Source organism: Octopus sinensis, linkage group LG18, assembly GCF_006345805.1.
Source record: "Octopus sinensis linkage group LG18, ASM634580v1, whole genome shotgun sequence".
Classification (NCBI taxonomy): Eukaryota; Metazoa; Mollusca; class Cephalopoda; order Octopoda; family Octopodidae; genus Octopus; species Octopus sinensis.
In genome coordinates, this window is record NC_043014.1 from 8,494,896 (window position 1) to 8,510,759 (window position 15,864).

Consider the following 15,864-nt stretch of genomic DNA (forward strand, 5'->3'; position numbering starts at 1 on the left):
ATTGCTAGCCCTCACTGTGCATGTGACTGTGTGCTGTGATCTGTTGGGGTACTACAGAACTAGTCATGGAACTTTTTGATACCACCTCGTAGGTGCACAAGTTTGCATGTTTTTTAAGTTTTATAAATAGGTGCAGTATTTATAGCCTTTGCAGTCCTGACTGGTGAGGGCCACACGGCTGATGTTCAACTTTAGCATTTACAAAGGGTTTTCAAAGTGACATGTAGTTTTAAAGCAGAAGGACTGGGAAAAAAACATTTCACTTTGGAATGTTGCTATTTGTATAAGATTGAGAGCTTGACAATTGCTGATGCATACGTGAGTATGTCTGTGTGTTTGTTTGTGTGTATGGCAGAAACTAGCAGCCCTCTGTATCATAGGAGCACTCCCTGCACACACATATCAAAATCATTATAAACTTTCAGTTGTGATGGAATTATGGCTGTTACTACAAGTTACCATTTGTTGATAAATGTCTCCAAAACATAATACATCTTTACAGAGGGATCTGAGGTTTCCCCAATCCCAGTGTCTCTTGATGATTGGGAGCTAAGAAAGCATCAATTGATAAAAATTGGTTTTCTGCTCTACAAAATCTCAAATACAGAGCTTAACCCTTTAGTATTTAAACCGGCCATATCCGGCCAAAGTATTTAATCTGTTTTATGTTCAAACTGACCAGATCCAGGCTCTCACACCTACCCTACAATGCTATTCTACAATAAGTAATTGCACCATCAAGATCTTGAAGATATTAGGTAATGCATGATTAATTCAAATTAATGGGAATCAATAAGCATTATGTTTGATAGAATAATCTGAACACTAAAGGATTAACTACACTAGGCAAAAGTATTTCATGGCTGCTGTCAGGTTTAACTTACACAGCTTTTGTAAAGCATGAAGTTTAGACCTCATTATACTTGTTTCTATAGCAACATATGGATGCGAGACCTGGACACTAAAGAAAGCTGACCAGAAGAGAATCAATGCATTCGAGCTTTGGTGTTGGAGAAGACTTTTACGGATTCCATGGACAGCGAGGCTCACCAATGGAGAAGTTCTTAAGCAGATCAGGCCGAAAATGTCGCTAGAAGCTAGGATCACCAAGCATAGATTGGCATATTTCGGTCATGTTCATCATCGTCATCATCATTTAGCGTCCGTTCTCCATGCTAGCATGTTATGCGGAGAAAATCCCTGGAGAAGGACATCATGCTCGGAATGGTCAGTGGCAAGAGAAGAAGAGGCCGACTAAGAACCCACTGGCTTGATACCATCAAGAGTGATACCGGAATGGACATAGCCAATCTGAAAGAAGCGGCCCAGGATAGAACCGACTGGAGGACACTGATCCAACAGGTAACCGAGAGTCGACTTCGACTGAGTGGATAGATAGATAGATAGATACCTGCTGAAGTAGACCATTAGCTCTGTACTTGCTGAAGAATTCTATACAATTATAGTAGGACTCTTTTTTTTTTTTTTTTGCCTTCCTGAATGTTATGACATCGCAAGTGAGAGATGTCAACTGTTTTGACTTGTTTCTTGTTATTAGATTCTTTCAAATTACTGAATAAAATTTCTTTCTTTTGTTACATTTATTACCCACTCATTGTTGTTTTTTTCTCTCTGAAAGGGTATTACTGGTAGATTACTGAGTACAACTAATATCAAGTTCCTAGCTTCTGAACATTCCGCGATTGTTCTTGTTGGCAAGAACAAAGGGTAAGTGTTTAATAAATGGTGTTGTCTGATTGTATTTTTCTGAGAATTAACCCTTTTGATACCAACCATCCTGAAACCACTTCTGGCTCTGTAGTACAAATGTCTTGTTTTCAGAAGTTCTGAATTAAAATCTTCCTCCAAACCTTAGTCACAATTTATGTTCCTAACACTAGCTGAATGATAACTAAGATATTTTACTAAATTCTTTGTTATATTTAAAATTAATTGAAAGAAGCACAGAATATTTCATCAGAAATTTAGTAACAAAAGGGTTAAATAAAACTTGATTTTTTTTTAATAAATATTTACAGGTGCAGGAGTGGCTGTGTGGTAAGTAGCTTGCTTACAAACCACATGGTTCCAGGTTCAGTCCTACTGTGTGGCACCTTGGGCAAATGTCTTCTACTATAGCCTCGGGCCAACCAAAGCCTTGTGATTGGATTTGATTGATGGAAACTGAAAGAAGCCCGTCATATATTTATGTGTGTGTATATGTTTGTGTGTCTGTGTTTGTGCCCCCAACATCGCTTGACAACCGATGCTAGTATGTTTACGTCCCTGTAACTTAGCGGTTCGGCAAAAGAGACCAATAGAACAAGAACCAGGCTTACAAAGAATAAGTCCTGGGGTTGATTTGCTCGACCAAAGGTGGTGCTCCAGCATGGCCACAGTCACATGACTGAAACAAGTAAAAGAATATAATGCTATTAGGCTTCAGCTGAGTTTCAGATTTTCCAGGCTCAGGACCAAGTGAGAGATGTCAACTGTTTTGATTCGTTTCTTGTTATTAGATTGTTGTTTCAAATTATTGAATAAAATTTCTTCCCTTTGTTACATTTTGTACCCACTCATTGATTTTTTTATCTCTCTGAAAGGGTATTTAAAATTAATTGAAAGAAACACAGAACATCTCAACAGAAACATCTGTTTCATAGCTGTTATGAGTATCACCACTTTCAATTTTTTTTCACATAGGCGCAGGAGTGGCTGTATGGTAAGTAGCTTGCTAACCAACCACATGGTTTCGGGTTCAGTCCCATTGCGTGGCATCTTGGGCAAGTGTCTTCTGCTATAGCCCCGGGCCGACCAATGCCTTGTGAGTGGATTTGGTAGACAGAAACTGAAAGAAGCCTGTCGTATATATGTATATATATATATGTATGTGTGTTTGTGTGAGTGTGTTTGTCCCCTAGCATTGCTTGACAACCGATGCTGGTGTGTTTACGTCCCCGTTACCTAGCGGTTCGGCAAAAAGAGACCGATAGAATAAGTACTGGGCTTACAAAAAGAATAAGTCCCGGGGTTGAGTTGCTTGACTAAAGGTGGTGCTCCAGCATGGCCACAGTCAAATGACTGAAACAAGTAAAAGAGTAAAGAGTATATTGCTGTTGTTGATGTTAGTCCCCTGGTAAGCACTGATCCAACAGGACTATGGTCAAAGATATTCCAGCCATAACCATCCTGTATTTTCAAAGGTACACTGCATCCAGTATTCCATAATCTAATTCAGTAGTTCCCAGTCTTGGACTGTTGACTCTTGTCTTTACATTCTGAGTTTAAATTCCACTGAGGTCAACTTTGCCTTTCGTCTTTTTGAGGTTGATATAATCAACTAACCCCACCCACCATAATTATTATTAATATTATTATTATTATTATTATTATTATTATTATTATTATCATTATTATTATTATTATTATTATTATTATCATTATTATTATTATTATTAGTGTTGTTGTCATCATTGTCTTTTTCCTAATTTTTAAAAACAGGTACACATCTGTGATTTCTCCTGACTGGGACTTTACTAAGATGGGCATTGGTGGTCTGGACAATGAATTCTCCACCATCTTCCGGAGAGCATTTGCTTCTCGTGTTTTCCCACCAGATATTGTCAAACAGTTAGGTAAGTTTGTTACTTTACTTTTGTAACTACCCCCACTTTCTCCTCCTCATCATCATTATCATCATCATCATTATCATCATCACCACCATCATCATCTTTTTTGTTCTTTCTGCTGCTGCTGCTGCTACTACTACTACAACTACTACTATCACCACCACCTCCACCACTACACCTCGTCCTCCTTCTCCTCCCCATGAAACATGATATAATGCTCTAATTGTAATTCACTTCTTTTATTATTATCAGTTAGCTAATTACGTAATTAACTGTCCAGTTGTTTGATTGATCACTTGATTGATCACAAGAAGTAAATTACAACCTGTATGTGTGTATGTATTAACAAAATGACCTTTCCAAAGTACATTTGTTTCAACACATGATTTCATATGAAGAATCTTGCATAACAAACACAATACAATGTTTTAGTGATTTGCCAGCTTGCAAAAAGCTTTAAATCAAACCAGAACATCAATAGATGAGATAAATGGTAGAATTACAAAATATAGGAAGTCTAGATAAAATAACAGAGCACTTCATTTGCAATGTTTGTGACCAGTTCTTCTAAATGAACATGTATAAAAATATAACCATCTCCAAGCATTGCTTGAAAATACCCTTCTTAATTTGTACATTCCCAGCTGCTGATGCAACATACATTCTAAATCACATCCACAAAGAGCCATCTGATTCATTGATACACCTTCATTCTTTGCAAGAACTTAGCCAGTATTTGGACATCTGGTTTAAGCCTATCTTTTAAAATCAATACTTTTCATCCTCTTGTTGTGCCAGTTCTTTTGTGTGACTCAAAAACATGAACACTTCCTTCAGTGGAGGCATATGGCCTAGTGGTTAGAGCAGCGGACTCGCAGTCAAGGGATTGCGGGTTCAAATCTCAGACCGGGCGATGTGTGTGTTTATGAGCGAAACACCTAAGCTCCACGCGGCTCCGGCAGAAGGTAATGGCGAACTTCTGCTGACTCTTTCTCCACAACTTTCTCTCACTCTTTCCTCTTGCAGCTCACCTGCGACAGACCGGCGTCCCGTCCAGGTGGGGAACCTATACGCCAAGAAACTGGGAAACCTGGCTCAAGAAGGAACAAACAACAAAAAAAATAAAAACACTTCCTTCAAGACTTGAAAAACATACAACTTCTATGAATCTTTTTTGGGAAAAACACATCTAACTCTAAAACAAATTTAAGGTTCTTTACCAGTCTTCTCACAAGCTGTGGAACAATGTAGAGTATAATTTTTTGGGGTACTGCTTTGGAGAAAATACATGAACTATCATCGTAATTCTTTGGAAATCTCTGTCAGTTATTGAGAAAAGTTTCAAGCTCTCATATCCAGATTCATCACTAGAGATTTAGGATGTGAAGTGCAAGACTTTATTGTGATTATGTAGGTGTGTGAGATTTGACTCACTAGTGTCACCTAGTGATGATTATGTTCACTCACTCACACATTAAAACCACTAGTATGCAAATGAAATACATCCTGTTTCTTCGACCCCACCTTATTCTTTCACATTTCTCCTTTTTATGTCATCTGTTATGTCCCACCTTCAAAAACCTTTAACCCCCAAACTATGAAACATTGCAACTTCCTTGTCGATATTTTTCACTATAGACATAAAAATGTGGTGGAAGCACTCCGTCGGTTACGACGACGAGGGTTCCGGTTGATCTGAATCAACGGAACAACCTGCTCATGAAATTAACGTGTAAGTGGCTGAGCACTCCACAGACACGTGTACCCTTAACGTAGTTCTCGGGGATATTCAGCGTGACACAGAGAGTGACAAGGCCGGCCCTTTGAAATACAGGTACAACAGAAAAAGGAAGTAAGAGTGAGAGAAAGTTGTGGTGAAAGAGTACAGCAGGGATCACCACCACCCCCTGCCGGAGCCTCGTGGAGCTTTAGGTATTTTCGTTCATAAACACTCACAACGCCCGGTCTGGGAATCGAAACCGCGATCCTATTATCGCGAGTCCGCTGCCCTAACCACTGCGCCATTGCGCCTCCAAAAGCAAAGTTGACATCGGCGGAATTTGAACTCACAACGTAACGGCAGATGAAATACCGCTAAGCATTTCGCCTGGTGCGCTAATGTTTCTGCCAGCTAGCTGCCTCATATATATAAAAATGTAGAAATACCAACTAAACATCACTCTCACTAATCTGGAATAACCTTCAAAAACTATGGGTACTGTTACTCATCCATGGATTAAATTTTTAAATAATCCAGTACTGAACCACTGAGCTACTGAGATGGAAATTCAAATCTCATTACAATCAAAATTTGGCTTCTAGTTGATTGATAACAGATACCATCTCATCTATTTCATGTGTGAGTTATTGGTTGTATGATGGGTAGCCAACTGGAAAATACAAAATACATGCAGCCACAATATCCAAAATGAAAAAAAGTTTGGAACCGATTCCAGCAGGGAAAAATAGGTGTAAAATAGCAAAAATGTAAAATAGAAACCAGTTCTGAATTTTTAGTAGATAATTTACTTTGGTTTTTGTCTGTTCTCAAGGTGTGCGTCATGTGAAAGGAATTCTGCTCTTTGGTCCTCCTGGTACTGGCAAAACTCTTATTGCCAGGTAAGTTAATGTTTACATTATCACATCAAACCATGCTATAGCTGTTGTGTTCCTTTTATTAAACCTAGTTATATTTTAAACATCAGCTTAATAAAAAAAGTTAATTTTTTAAATTTAATTCATTAAAATTCTGGATTATCTTCAAAATTATTTGACACATATGACAAACATATTTTATTAGAAATATAGTTGTGAAAGAATTTAAAAAAACAGAATCTTATATTCTTGTATTTAGGAATGGTCATTTTGCCAGTTTAGCCAATAAAAACACACGCACTATATATTTGGTGTTACTTTGCGTCAGTGTTATTTATTTTTTACATTAATCTTAATCTTATTTCGGCCAGAGTCCTTTCGTCACACTTCTGTGACCTCATCAGTGGTCCTTTGCTTTCTTCTTTCTTATTTGTGTGTCTCTCCTTACTAACGGTCAGCCATTTTGTATTTTGTATTCCTATTGTATGTGTCTTCATTTGTGCATGCGTATACCTCTATGTGTGTCTATGTTTAGTTAGTGTGTGTGTGTGGAAGGAGTGCCTGTAATTTGTTTTTGCTTTTGTTTATTTTATTTTTATTTTGTTCATGTGTTTACACCTACTTATTATTATTATTTTTTAATTTTTTTTTATTAATATTACATGTTTTAGCTTTTAAATATTGGGAAATTACGTTCCCTTATAATTTGGAATAGTCAGTAGCTTCACGACGATATTAATTAAGGATTAATTAGCAAAATCTATTTGAGACATTAATGAATGAGTGTAATATGGTAAATAATGAAACTGGATATATTTTTTCTTTAAGATAAAAAGTTTTAAAAATGTTTATTTCCTGCACTATTTCTTTAGGAAAATAGGCCAAATGTTGAATGCAACAGAACCAAAGATTGTAAATGGTCCACAGATCCTGGACAAGTATGTCGGAGAGTCTGAAGCAAACATCAGAAAATTGTTTGCCGATGCTGAAGAAGAAGAGAAAGCCGTAAGTGATGTTAGAATTATTGCTGTCTTGGTTTGTTACACACACACATTACACGTACACACATGCACATCTCTCTCTCTCTCTCTCTCATATATGCACACACATGCACTCTCTCTTTCTCCTTTTCTCTCTATCTTACACACATGCAGATATGTGGAAGCACTCCGTCGGTTACGACGATGAGGGTTCCGGTTGATCCGAATCAATGGAACAGCCTGCTCGTGAAATTAACGTGTAAGTGGCTGAGCACTCCACAGACACGTGCACCCTTAACGTAGTTCTCGGGGATATTCAGTGTGACACAGAGAGTGACAAGGCCGGCCCTTTGAAATACAGGTACAACAGAAACAGGAAGTAAGAGTGAGAGAAAGTTGTGGTGAAAGCGTACAGCAGGGATCACCACCATCCCCTGCCGGAGCCTCGTGGAGCTTTTAGGTGTTTTCGCTCAATAAACACTCACAACGCCCGGTCTGGGAATCGAAACTGCGATCCTATGACCGCGAGACCGCTGCCCTAACCACTGGGCCATTGTGCCTCCACACATGCAGATATTCATAACAAGACACAGTGGCTCTCTTGTTAAGGTGCCAGACTTTGATCACATGGACATAAGTTAAAATCTTCAACTATTGTTTTGTGCTGGTGAAGCAAGCACATAACTCTGTTTTCTTTTTATCTCTTAGTCAGGAGGTAAGGACAGTGTTTATGAGTTTTTATAAGGTTTCCTCAAACCAGGTACACAACTTTAAAGCTTGCAATAGAGTGGATTCTGTTACAGGTCCCCAAGCAGCATGTGCTGGTGTTAACTGTGTGATGGGTTAAGTCTACCATCCAAAAGGACCATAGTAGGATTTGAACTCAGAATGTGAAAAGCCAGTCTGAAACAAATATAATAATAATAATGAAATTATTGTATACAGTGCTCAGGTGCACCACAACTTGTCAAAAAGTGCGTATAAAGTATATGCAGTAATGTACAAATGTCTGGAAAGCGAACAGTGTAAGAGTCAGATACATACTTGCATGTGTATGGAGGGGAGAAAATCAGGTGTAGTGTTGGCGAATCTCAGGAAGCATGGAAGTTTTGAAGGATGCAGTGCTCCGACAACTAACAACTGATGCCGGCAGTTTGTTCCATGCTTCAGCAACTCTTAGCGTGAAAAAATGTTTCTGAAAGTCATGGGAGCTGTGCTGTTTTCTGACTTTGTAAACATGTCCACGGGTGTTAGACAGGTGGAGTTTGAAAAAGGTGCTCAGAGTTATTGTTTGTAAGATGGTTAATGATTTTATGGGTGTCTGCCAAGTCAGCTGCCAGACGTCGGAGTTTCAATGTGTCCATGCCCAGGGAAGTAAGGTGTTCAGAATATGGCAAATGCCTGATGCCTTTTGGTTGCACGTCGCTGAACGGCTTCCAGACGATTAATATCCTGGGCAAGATAAGGGTTCCAGACCGGTGATGCAAATTCCAGGTGAGGTCGTACCATAGCTATATAAAGCCGCAGATAGATAGTCGGAGAGCGGCTCACAAAGGACTTGGTGAGTGATGCCAAGACACCCTCAACCTTCTTGGATAAAGTATTCTGTTTTGTGCTCTAACAATTCCACTAGTCCTCCACCCTAGAGTAGTATTTTATTTATCAACCCTGAAAAGATGAAATCTGATGCTCTAAGAATTTTCCAGTTTGATACCTGGGTTTCAGTTTCCTACTTGACACTTTTACTTTATAGGTGAGTGAACTGTAGGGGGTAGTTTATCTTATTGTAAGACAATTGCTTTAATAACACCATTTCAGTGCAAACATTGAATATATATATATATATATTGATAAAAATGGTAAGACAACAAAAGAATGAAAGTAACCTAGATATGTAAATAGAGGAATTTATCTGTAAATGTAATATGTGACAATTATTCGGTAGCGAAGATAAATCTCCAAGTTTCGGATGCCAAGGGGGAAATCCACGCCACCATCTCTTCAGTTATCCGACCATCGGAAAAACGCATCAGAAAAACGTCGTTTTTCATAGCGTTTTTCCGATGGCTGGATAACTGAAGAGATGGTGACGTGGATTTCCACCTTGGCATCCGAAACTCGGAGTTTTATCTTGGCTACCGAATAATTGTCACATATTACATTTACAGATATATATATATATGTGTGTGTGTGTGTATGTGTGTAAAACTTTTTTAAAAAATGAGAGAAAGAGAGAGAGAGAGAGAGAGAGAGAGAGAGCATTACCTATACATTTTCTTACCAAAATATAAATGCTTGATGTTTGTTGAGGATTAGGAACGTGTCGTGCCTGGTGTATATCTGAGTGTGACAACTAAAATATCAACTCCATATGTAATGACCCCAATCTGCCATCTTCATGTCTTCATACTGGATGTGAAGTAAATGGAGATAAACATTTGTTTACTGATAATAAAAGGACAATGAAAGGTAAGTTGCCTATGGCTGAATTTGAACACTGACTGGAAACATCCAGAACAGGTAAACAAATAATAATAATATAGGTATGTTTCAAGGAACAGTAGTCATTTAATATGTTGATCATAATTGCTGAGGCAAGTTAACTCATTGTTTATTATGTTTTTATTCAGCGTGGTAGTAACAGCCGTCTTCATATAATTATATTTGATGAAATTGATGCTATTTGCAAGCAGAGAGGAACAGTGGTAAGTATGAAGTGCAGTTCTGAAACTAATAATAATAATAATAATATTATTATAATAATAATAATAATAATATAATAATAATAATAATAATAATAATAATAATAATGATAATAATAATAATAATAATAATAATAATGATAATAATAATAATATAATATAATAATAATAATAATAATAATAATAATAATAATAATCCTTTCTACTATAGGCATAAGTCCTGAAATTTTGGAGGAGGGTTAGTACTAGTCAATTATATCAACCCCAGTACGCAAGTGGTACTTATTCCATTGACCCCAAAAGGATAAAAGGCAAAGTTAGTCCCAGTGGAATTTAAACTCAGAACTTAAAGACAGATGAAATATTGCTAAGCAGTTTGTTTGGCACACTAACCATTCCAGCAACTCACCAATGATAATGATAAAAAATAATTTACTAATCATAAAAATAATTATAATTCTTATACAGAATAAGGCCTGAGATTTTGGGAGCAGACATTATTTAGTTACATCAATCCCAGTTCTTGGCTGGTATTTTATTCACTCCTAGAGGACGAAAGACAAAGTTGATGTCAGCAGACTTTGAATTCGGAACCTAAAGACCTGGAAGAAATACTTCAGAGAATTTTGTCTGACACTAATAAGCTATATAAAGCTGAAGTTGTCTGTGTGTGGCAGGTTTGGTAGCCTTAATTAACACTATCTCCTCCAAGACCCTGCGGCACGAGGACCAGACGAAGCTGGCAACGGCCACGGTCGGATGGTGCTTTTTACGTGTCACCGGTACGGAGGCCAGTCGGGTGGCGCTGGCTACGGCCATGTTCGGATGGTTCTCTTACATACCACCGGTGGCACGTAAAAAGCACCATCCAATTGTAGCCGTTTGCCAGCCTCGTCTGGCACCTCTGCCGGTGGCACATAAAAAGCACCCACTACACTCACGGAGTGGTTGGCGTTAGGAAGGGCATCCAGCTGTAGAAACACTGTCAGATTAGACTGGGCCTGGTGCAGCCTTCTGGCTTCCCAGACCCCAGTTGCACCGTTCAACCCATGCCAGCATGGAAAGCGGATGTTAAATGATGATGATGATGATGAAGGTGACAAAATTAAATATTGAAAGCAGAAATATCCGCAGCGTTGCTGCCATTATGTTGTTACACTAGCAGTGTCATCTATTTCCAATCTTCTGTGAACACATGGCTGGCTAGAGGAGAAATGGTCAGGGTTGGCAACAAGAAGGGCATCTGGCTATATGAAATTTGCCTCAACAAATTACTGTATTATAACGTGTATAAGGAACAATTTTTTGGCAAAAATTAGGTTAAAAAATATGAGAGTTTTTTATACATGGATAGTATTGTAATCCCTTACAAAACCTATTTCCAAATTTTAAGCCCCCAAAATTAAGGGGTTCCTTATACGGTATGTCTGACCCATATAACCATGGAAAAGATGATGTTCAAAATACAAAATATATAGTGCTGAATTGTGAAAGGTAACCCTTTTTATTTCAGGGTGGAGGTACAGGTGTACACGACACAGTTGTCAACCAGCTTCTAACAAAGATTGATGGTGTCGAACAACTTAACAACATTCTTGTCATTGGTAAGTTGAAGACACTTCTCAGGTAGCTTTTGTTTCTTGTGTTATTTTGATTTATACTCTTTACTCTTTTACTGGTTTCAGTCATTTGACTGTTAGTTAGTTAGTTAATTTTTTGGCTCAAAAAGCAAAAAGCAAGGCCATGTAGTGGGACATGGAGTTATGTAAAGGGTGGTGTTCATGTAAAGAGTTCAGGCCACTTGAGGTCAAGGGAGACTTTGAACAAAGCAGTCATCGGCATCTTCACCATCTTGTCTGGCAGCTTGTTCCACGGATCCGCAACCCGGACGGAGAAAGCCCCTCTCCTTCGATTGAGATGAAATCGTCGCAGTTAGAGCTTTTCGGAATGACCCCGCTCCCGACGCTCTGGAGCAGGAGTGAAGAACAGCTCTTTCGAGAGGTTACACTTTCCGCTTATGATGTTGTGAGCGAGAATGAGATCACCACAGCGGCGGCATTTGGCCATGCTGGAGCAACGCCTTTAGTCAAGCAAATCGACCCAAGGACTTATTCTTTGTAAGCCTAGTACTTATTCTATCAGTCTCTTTTGCTGAACCGCTAAGTTACAGGGATGTAAACACACCAGCATCGGTTGTCAAGCGATGTTGGGGGGACAAACACAGACACACAAACACTATTATTATTATTTTTTAGTTTTTTTTTTGTTGTTGCTTTGATGGTGCTTTCATCAGTGTAATCATCATTGAAAGTTCACTTTCTATGCTGGTATGGGCCTTATTATTATTATTATTATCAAATTTTTGATTTCTCTCTCTCTGAATTTGTTTACATTCAGTCAATCTATTTATTCCACCTTCCTTTTCATTTGTCTATTTATTTCCTTTTCCACTCACTGTTTCTCTCTTTGCATGTATGTGTGTGTGTTTTATACAGATATATTTATACATATATAGGCGCAGGAGTAGCTGTGTGGTAAGGAGCTAGTTTACCAACCACATGGTTCCGGGTTCAGTCCCACTGTGTGGCACCTTGAGCAAGTGTCTTCTACTATAGCCTCGGGCCGACCAAAGCCTTGTGAGTGGATTTGGTAAATGGAAACTGAAAGAAGCCTGTCGTGTATATATATATATATATATATATATATATATATATATATATATGTGTGGTGTGTGTGTGTGTGTGTGGTGTGTGTGTGTGTGTGTGTGTGTGTGCGTTTGTGTGTCTGTGTCTGTCCCCTAGCATTGCTTGACAACCGATGCTGGTGTGTTTATGTCCCCGTCACTTAGCGGTTCAGCAAAAAGAGACCGATAGAATAAGTACTGGGCGTACAAAGAATAAGTCCCGGGGTCGAGTTGCTCGACTAAAGGCGGTGCTCCAGCATGGCCGCAGTCAAATGACTGAAACAAGTAAAAGAGAGTAAAGAGAGAGTATTGTGCGTTGAAAATTCATTCCCCAGGGTCAGGCCATCAATCAAGAGTTCTACTGTGACATTTTGAAGTGTTCGAGGAAGGACATTTGGCAAAAGCAACCGGATCTTTGTCGTGCAAAGAATTATATTCTTCATGACAACAATGCACTCTGTCTCCAAGCTCTCCTCACTCGTGAGTTTCTCACCAAAAACAGCATAGTTTCACTTTCACATCCACCCTCTTCACCAGATTTAACACCTGTGAACTTCCATCTCTTCCCCAAGTTGAAAATGCAGCTCAGAGGTCACTGTTTTAACACTGTTGTCAAGATCAAGAGCAAATTGCAGGTCCTTGACTTACTTATGGAAATCAGCTTCCAGGCTAGATTCCAAATGTTACAGGAACGTTGGGACCAGTGTATTGCTACACAGGAGACTATTTTGAAGGAGATGTAGTTAAAACTTAGGTAAATAAGTAATTTTTTATTATACAAAACTAGTCTGGGAACTTATTGATACCACCCTCTATCTTTCTCTCTTCTCTCTCTCTCTATATATATCTCCATTCCTATGTCTGTCTGTCAATCTATTTGTCTCTCTCTCTCCATATATATATATCATCATCATCGTCGTTTAACGTCTGTTCTCCATGCTAGCATGGGTTGGACGGTTCGACCGGGGTTCTGGGAAGCCAGAAGGCTGCACCAGGCTCCAGTCTAATCTGGCAATGTTTCTACAGCTGGATGCCCTTCCTAACACCAACCACTCCGTGAGTGTAGTGGGTGCTTTTTACGTGCCACCTGCACAGGTGCCAGGCGGGGCTGGCAATGGCCACGGTCAGATTGGTGTATTTTATGTGCCACCGGCACGGAAGCCAGTTGAGGCGGTGCTGGCAATACACATATATGCACACAAACACATATATATACACATACAAACTAACAAACATACACTGACTAAATGTTATATATGATATTGATAACACATAAAATATACAGTATGAAACAATGTACCATATATATATATATATATATATATATATATATATATACCGGAGTAAACACATAAATGTGAAACAAGGTGGAAAAAAGAGTACTCGAATACCAGTGGTAGAGTAATATGCTTTATTTAAAGCAGCAGAAAATTCAACAAAAACTGTCCGACGAACGGCAACGGGAAACTCAGAGTAACAGGTTTTGTTGAATTTTCTGCTACTTTAAATAAATTATATATATATATATATATATATAGATATACAAGCAAAATGCCACCCACCATCCAATAGACGATGCTGAATTGTCAAACATTTAAACCAAATTTTCTCAAAACAACTTGTCCGACCGTCCCATAGGCCTCCCCTTCGAGAAACACTGATTTAACCTAAATTTAAGACACCAGCAAAAGAAGAAATAAAGATAGGCTTTTTTTTCTGTTCCAAAGAAATATTGTTGTTGAACAGCCTAGAATCCAGAAGAATTGCATATGAATAGAGATTATTGTGCACAACACAAGGTAACTTTATCATTTTGTTGATTTATATTGTTTTCTATACCTAGGTATGACAAACCGAAGAGATCTGATTGATGATGCTCTCACCCGACCTGGACGAATGGAGGTTCAAATGGAGATAGGTGAATATAAACTCTATTTACAATTTTGTCTAAACTCATCATCATTATTACTGTCACCATCGTTGACATTATCACTGGAGTAAGAAGTGTTCATGGATACAATCTGCTTCGAATCACTGCAGTCCCTGAAATGACATGTCTGTCCACTAAAAGAACACAACACTTTAGAATTACATCTTTAAATATAAAAGAGAGGTTGTGTGCTGTCTGTCTCCTACGATTTAGATTCCTAACTACTCCCACATTTTGCGGTGCAGTTTAATCAAAACCGGGTATCTTATAGTCGTGATTCATATCGAGCCCTTCTGGGTATTAGCGCGCGTCTACAATGAGTCTACGATTTAAAAAAAAAATTACCATCAATTTTTCCCATTTTTAATGCATTTTTGGCATATATAAGGGAAGTAACTCTCTAAAAATTTATTATTAAATCTCAGAACGTAAAAAGGGCGCACACTCTCCTACCCTGATGTAATCTCCAGGGATACAGGCATCCAGCAATAGGACCTCCGTAATGCTATGATGGACCGTGAAGTCTGGCGTAGCATGGTAAATTCCATTGTCTCAACCACGGTCGAACAATGATGATGATGATGATCCTAAACCAGATAAAGCATGGTAAACTCTGGTAGGGAATTCTTTTTTTCTGTATTTAGTTACCTGAGCCATAATTCTACTCAAGCTGATGATTACAGTTAATCAACAATAACAACAGAGATTATTACGAATTTAACACGTTTTATACTGTCCAATGGAAGTATAAAAATCTGAAAAGTTTATGAGTTTAGTGTACAGCTTCCCTTATTTTCTACATCAGTGTTTCACCATCCATGCTTTCAGAACAATAATTGCAATATTTGACTTGTTTTAGATATATGTTGCATTAATATAAACACTTCAATAGTGCCCCTACTATCCTACAAGTGATGAATAAACTCTTTCTTTATCTAAATTAAATCTTTTAAGGATTGTTTCTTTTATTGCTTATGCATACAGGGGTGGGCTAAGTGTCTCAATCCAGAGGAAATTTGTCTTGTGTATGTGTGTGCACGGTGTGTTTATATATATATATATATATTATATTAAATTAGAGACAAAACCACTATTATGCAAATCAAACAAAGATTTATTCCCTAATATTTATTATTATATATATATATATATATGTATCAAATGAAATAAATGAAAAACACAACACAAAGGATGTTGCGGTACATATGTTTCGAGCTTTATAGAACAACTTATTCTTACATCAATGCATAATCGACACAACAGATAGTTCAAAAGCCCTCTTCAGCCGCGTACTATTGCTACACCAAAGACTTGTATCACATTATGAAAGGTTTGTGAAAAAACA

The 15,864-nt window shown here is 38.1% G+C and overlaps 1 protein-coding gene across 3 annotated transcripts in view; it reads left to right on the plus strand.

Annotated features, from left to right (window-relative positions):
* LOC115221374 (vesicle-fusing ATPase) overlaps positions 1-15,864 on the plus strand; it is a 105,776-nt gene that overhangs the window by 54,934 nt on the left and 34,978 nt on the right. For all 3 annotated transcript variants that reach the window (XR_005002765.1, XM_029791549.2, XM_029791548.2), the window contains exons 7-13: positions 1,640-1,728; positions 3,502-3,635; positions 6,182-6,248; positions 7,097-7,229; positions 9,835-9,909; positions 11,420-11,510; positions 14,433-14,507. Coding sequence is in view for 2 of the 3 variants with exons in the window: in XM_029791549.2 (XP_029647409.2) it covers positions 1,640-1,728; positions 3,502-3,635; positions 6,182-6,248; positions 7,097-7,229; positions 9,835-9,909; positions 11,420-11,510; positions 14,433-14,507 (664 nt within the window). In the remaining variant the exon portion in view is untranslated. The remainder of the gene's footprint in view (positions 1-1,639; positions 1,729-3,501; positions 3,636-6,181; positions 6,249-7,096; positions 7,230-9,834; positions 9,910-11,419; positions 11,511-14,432; positions 14,508-15,864) is intronic.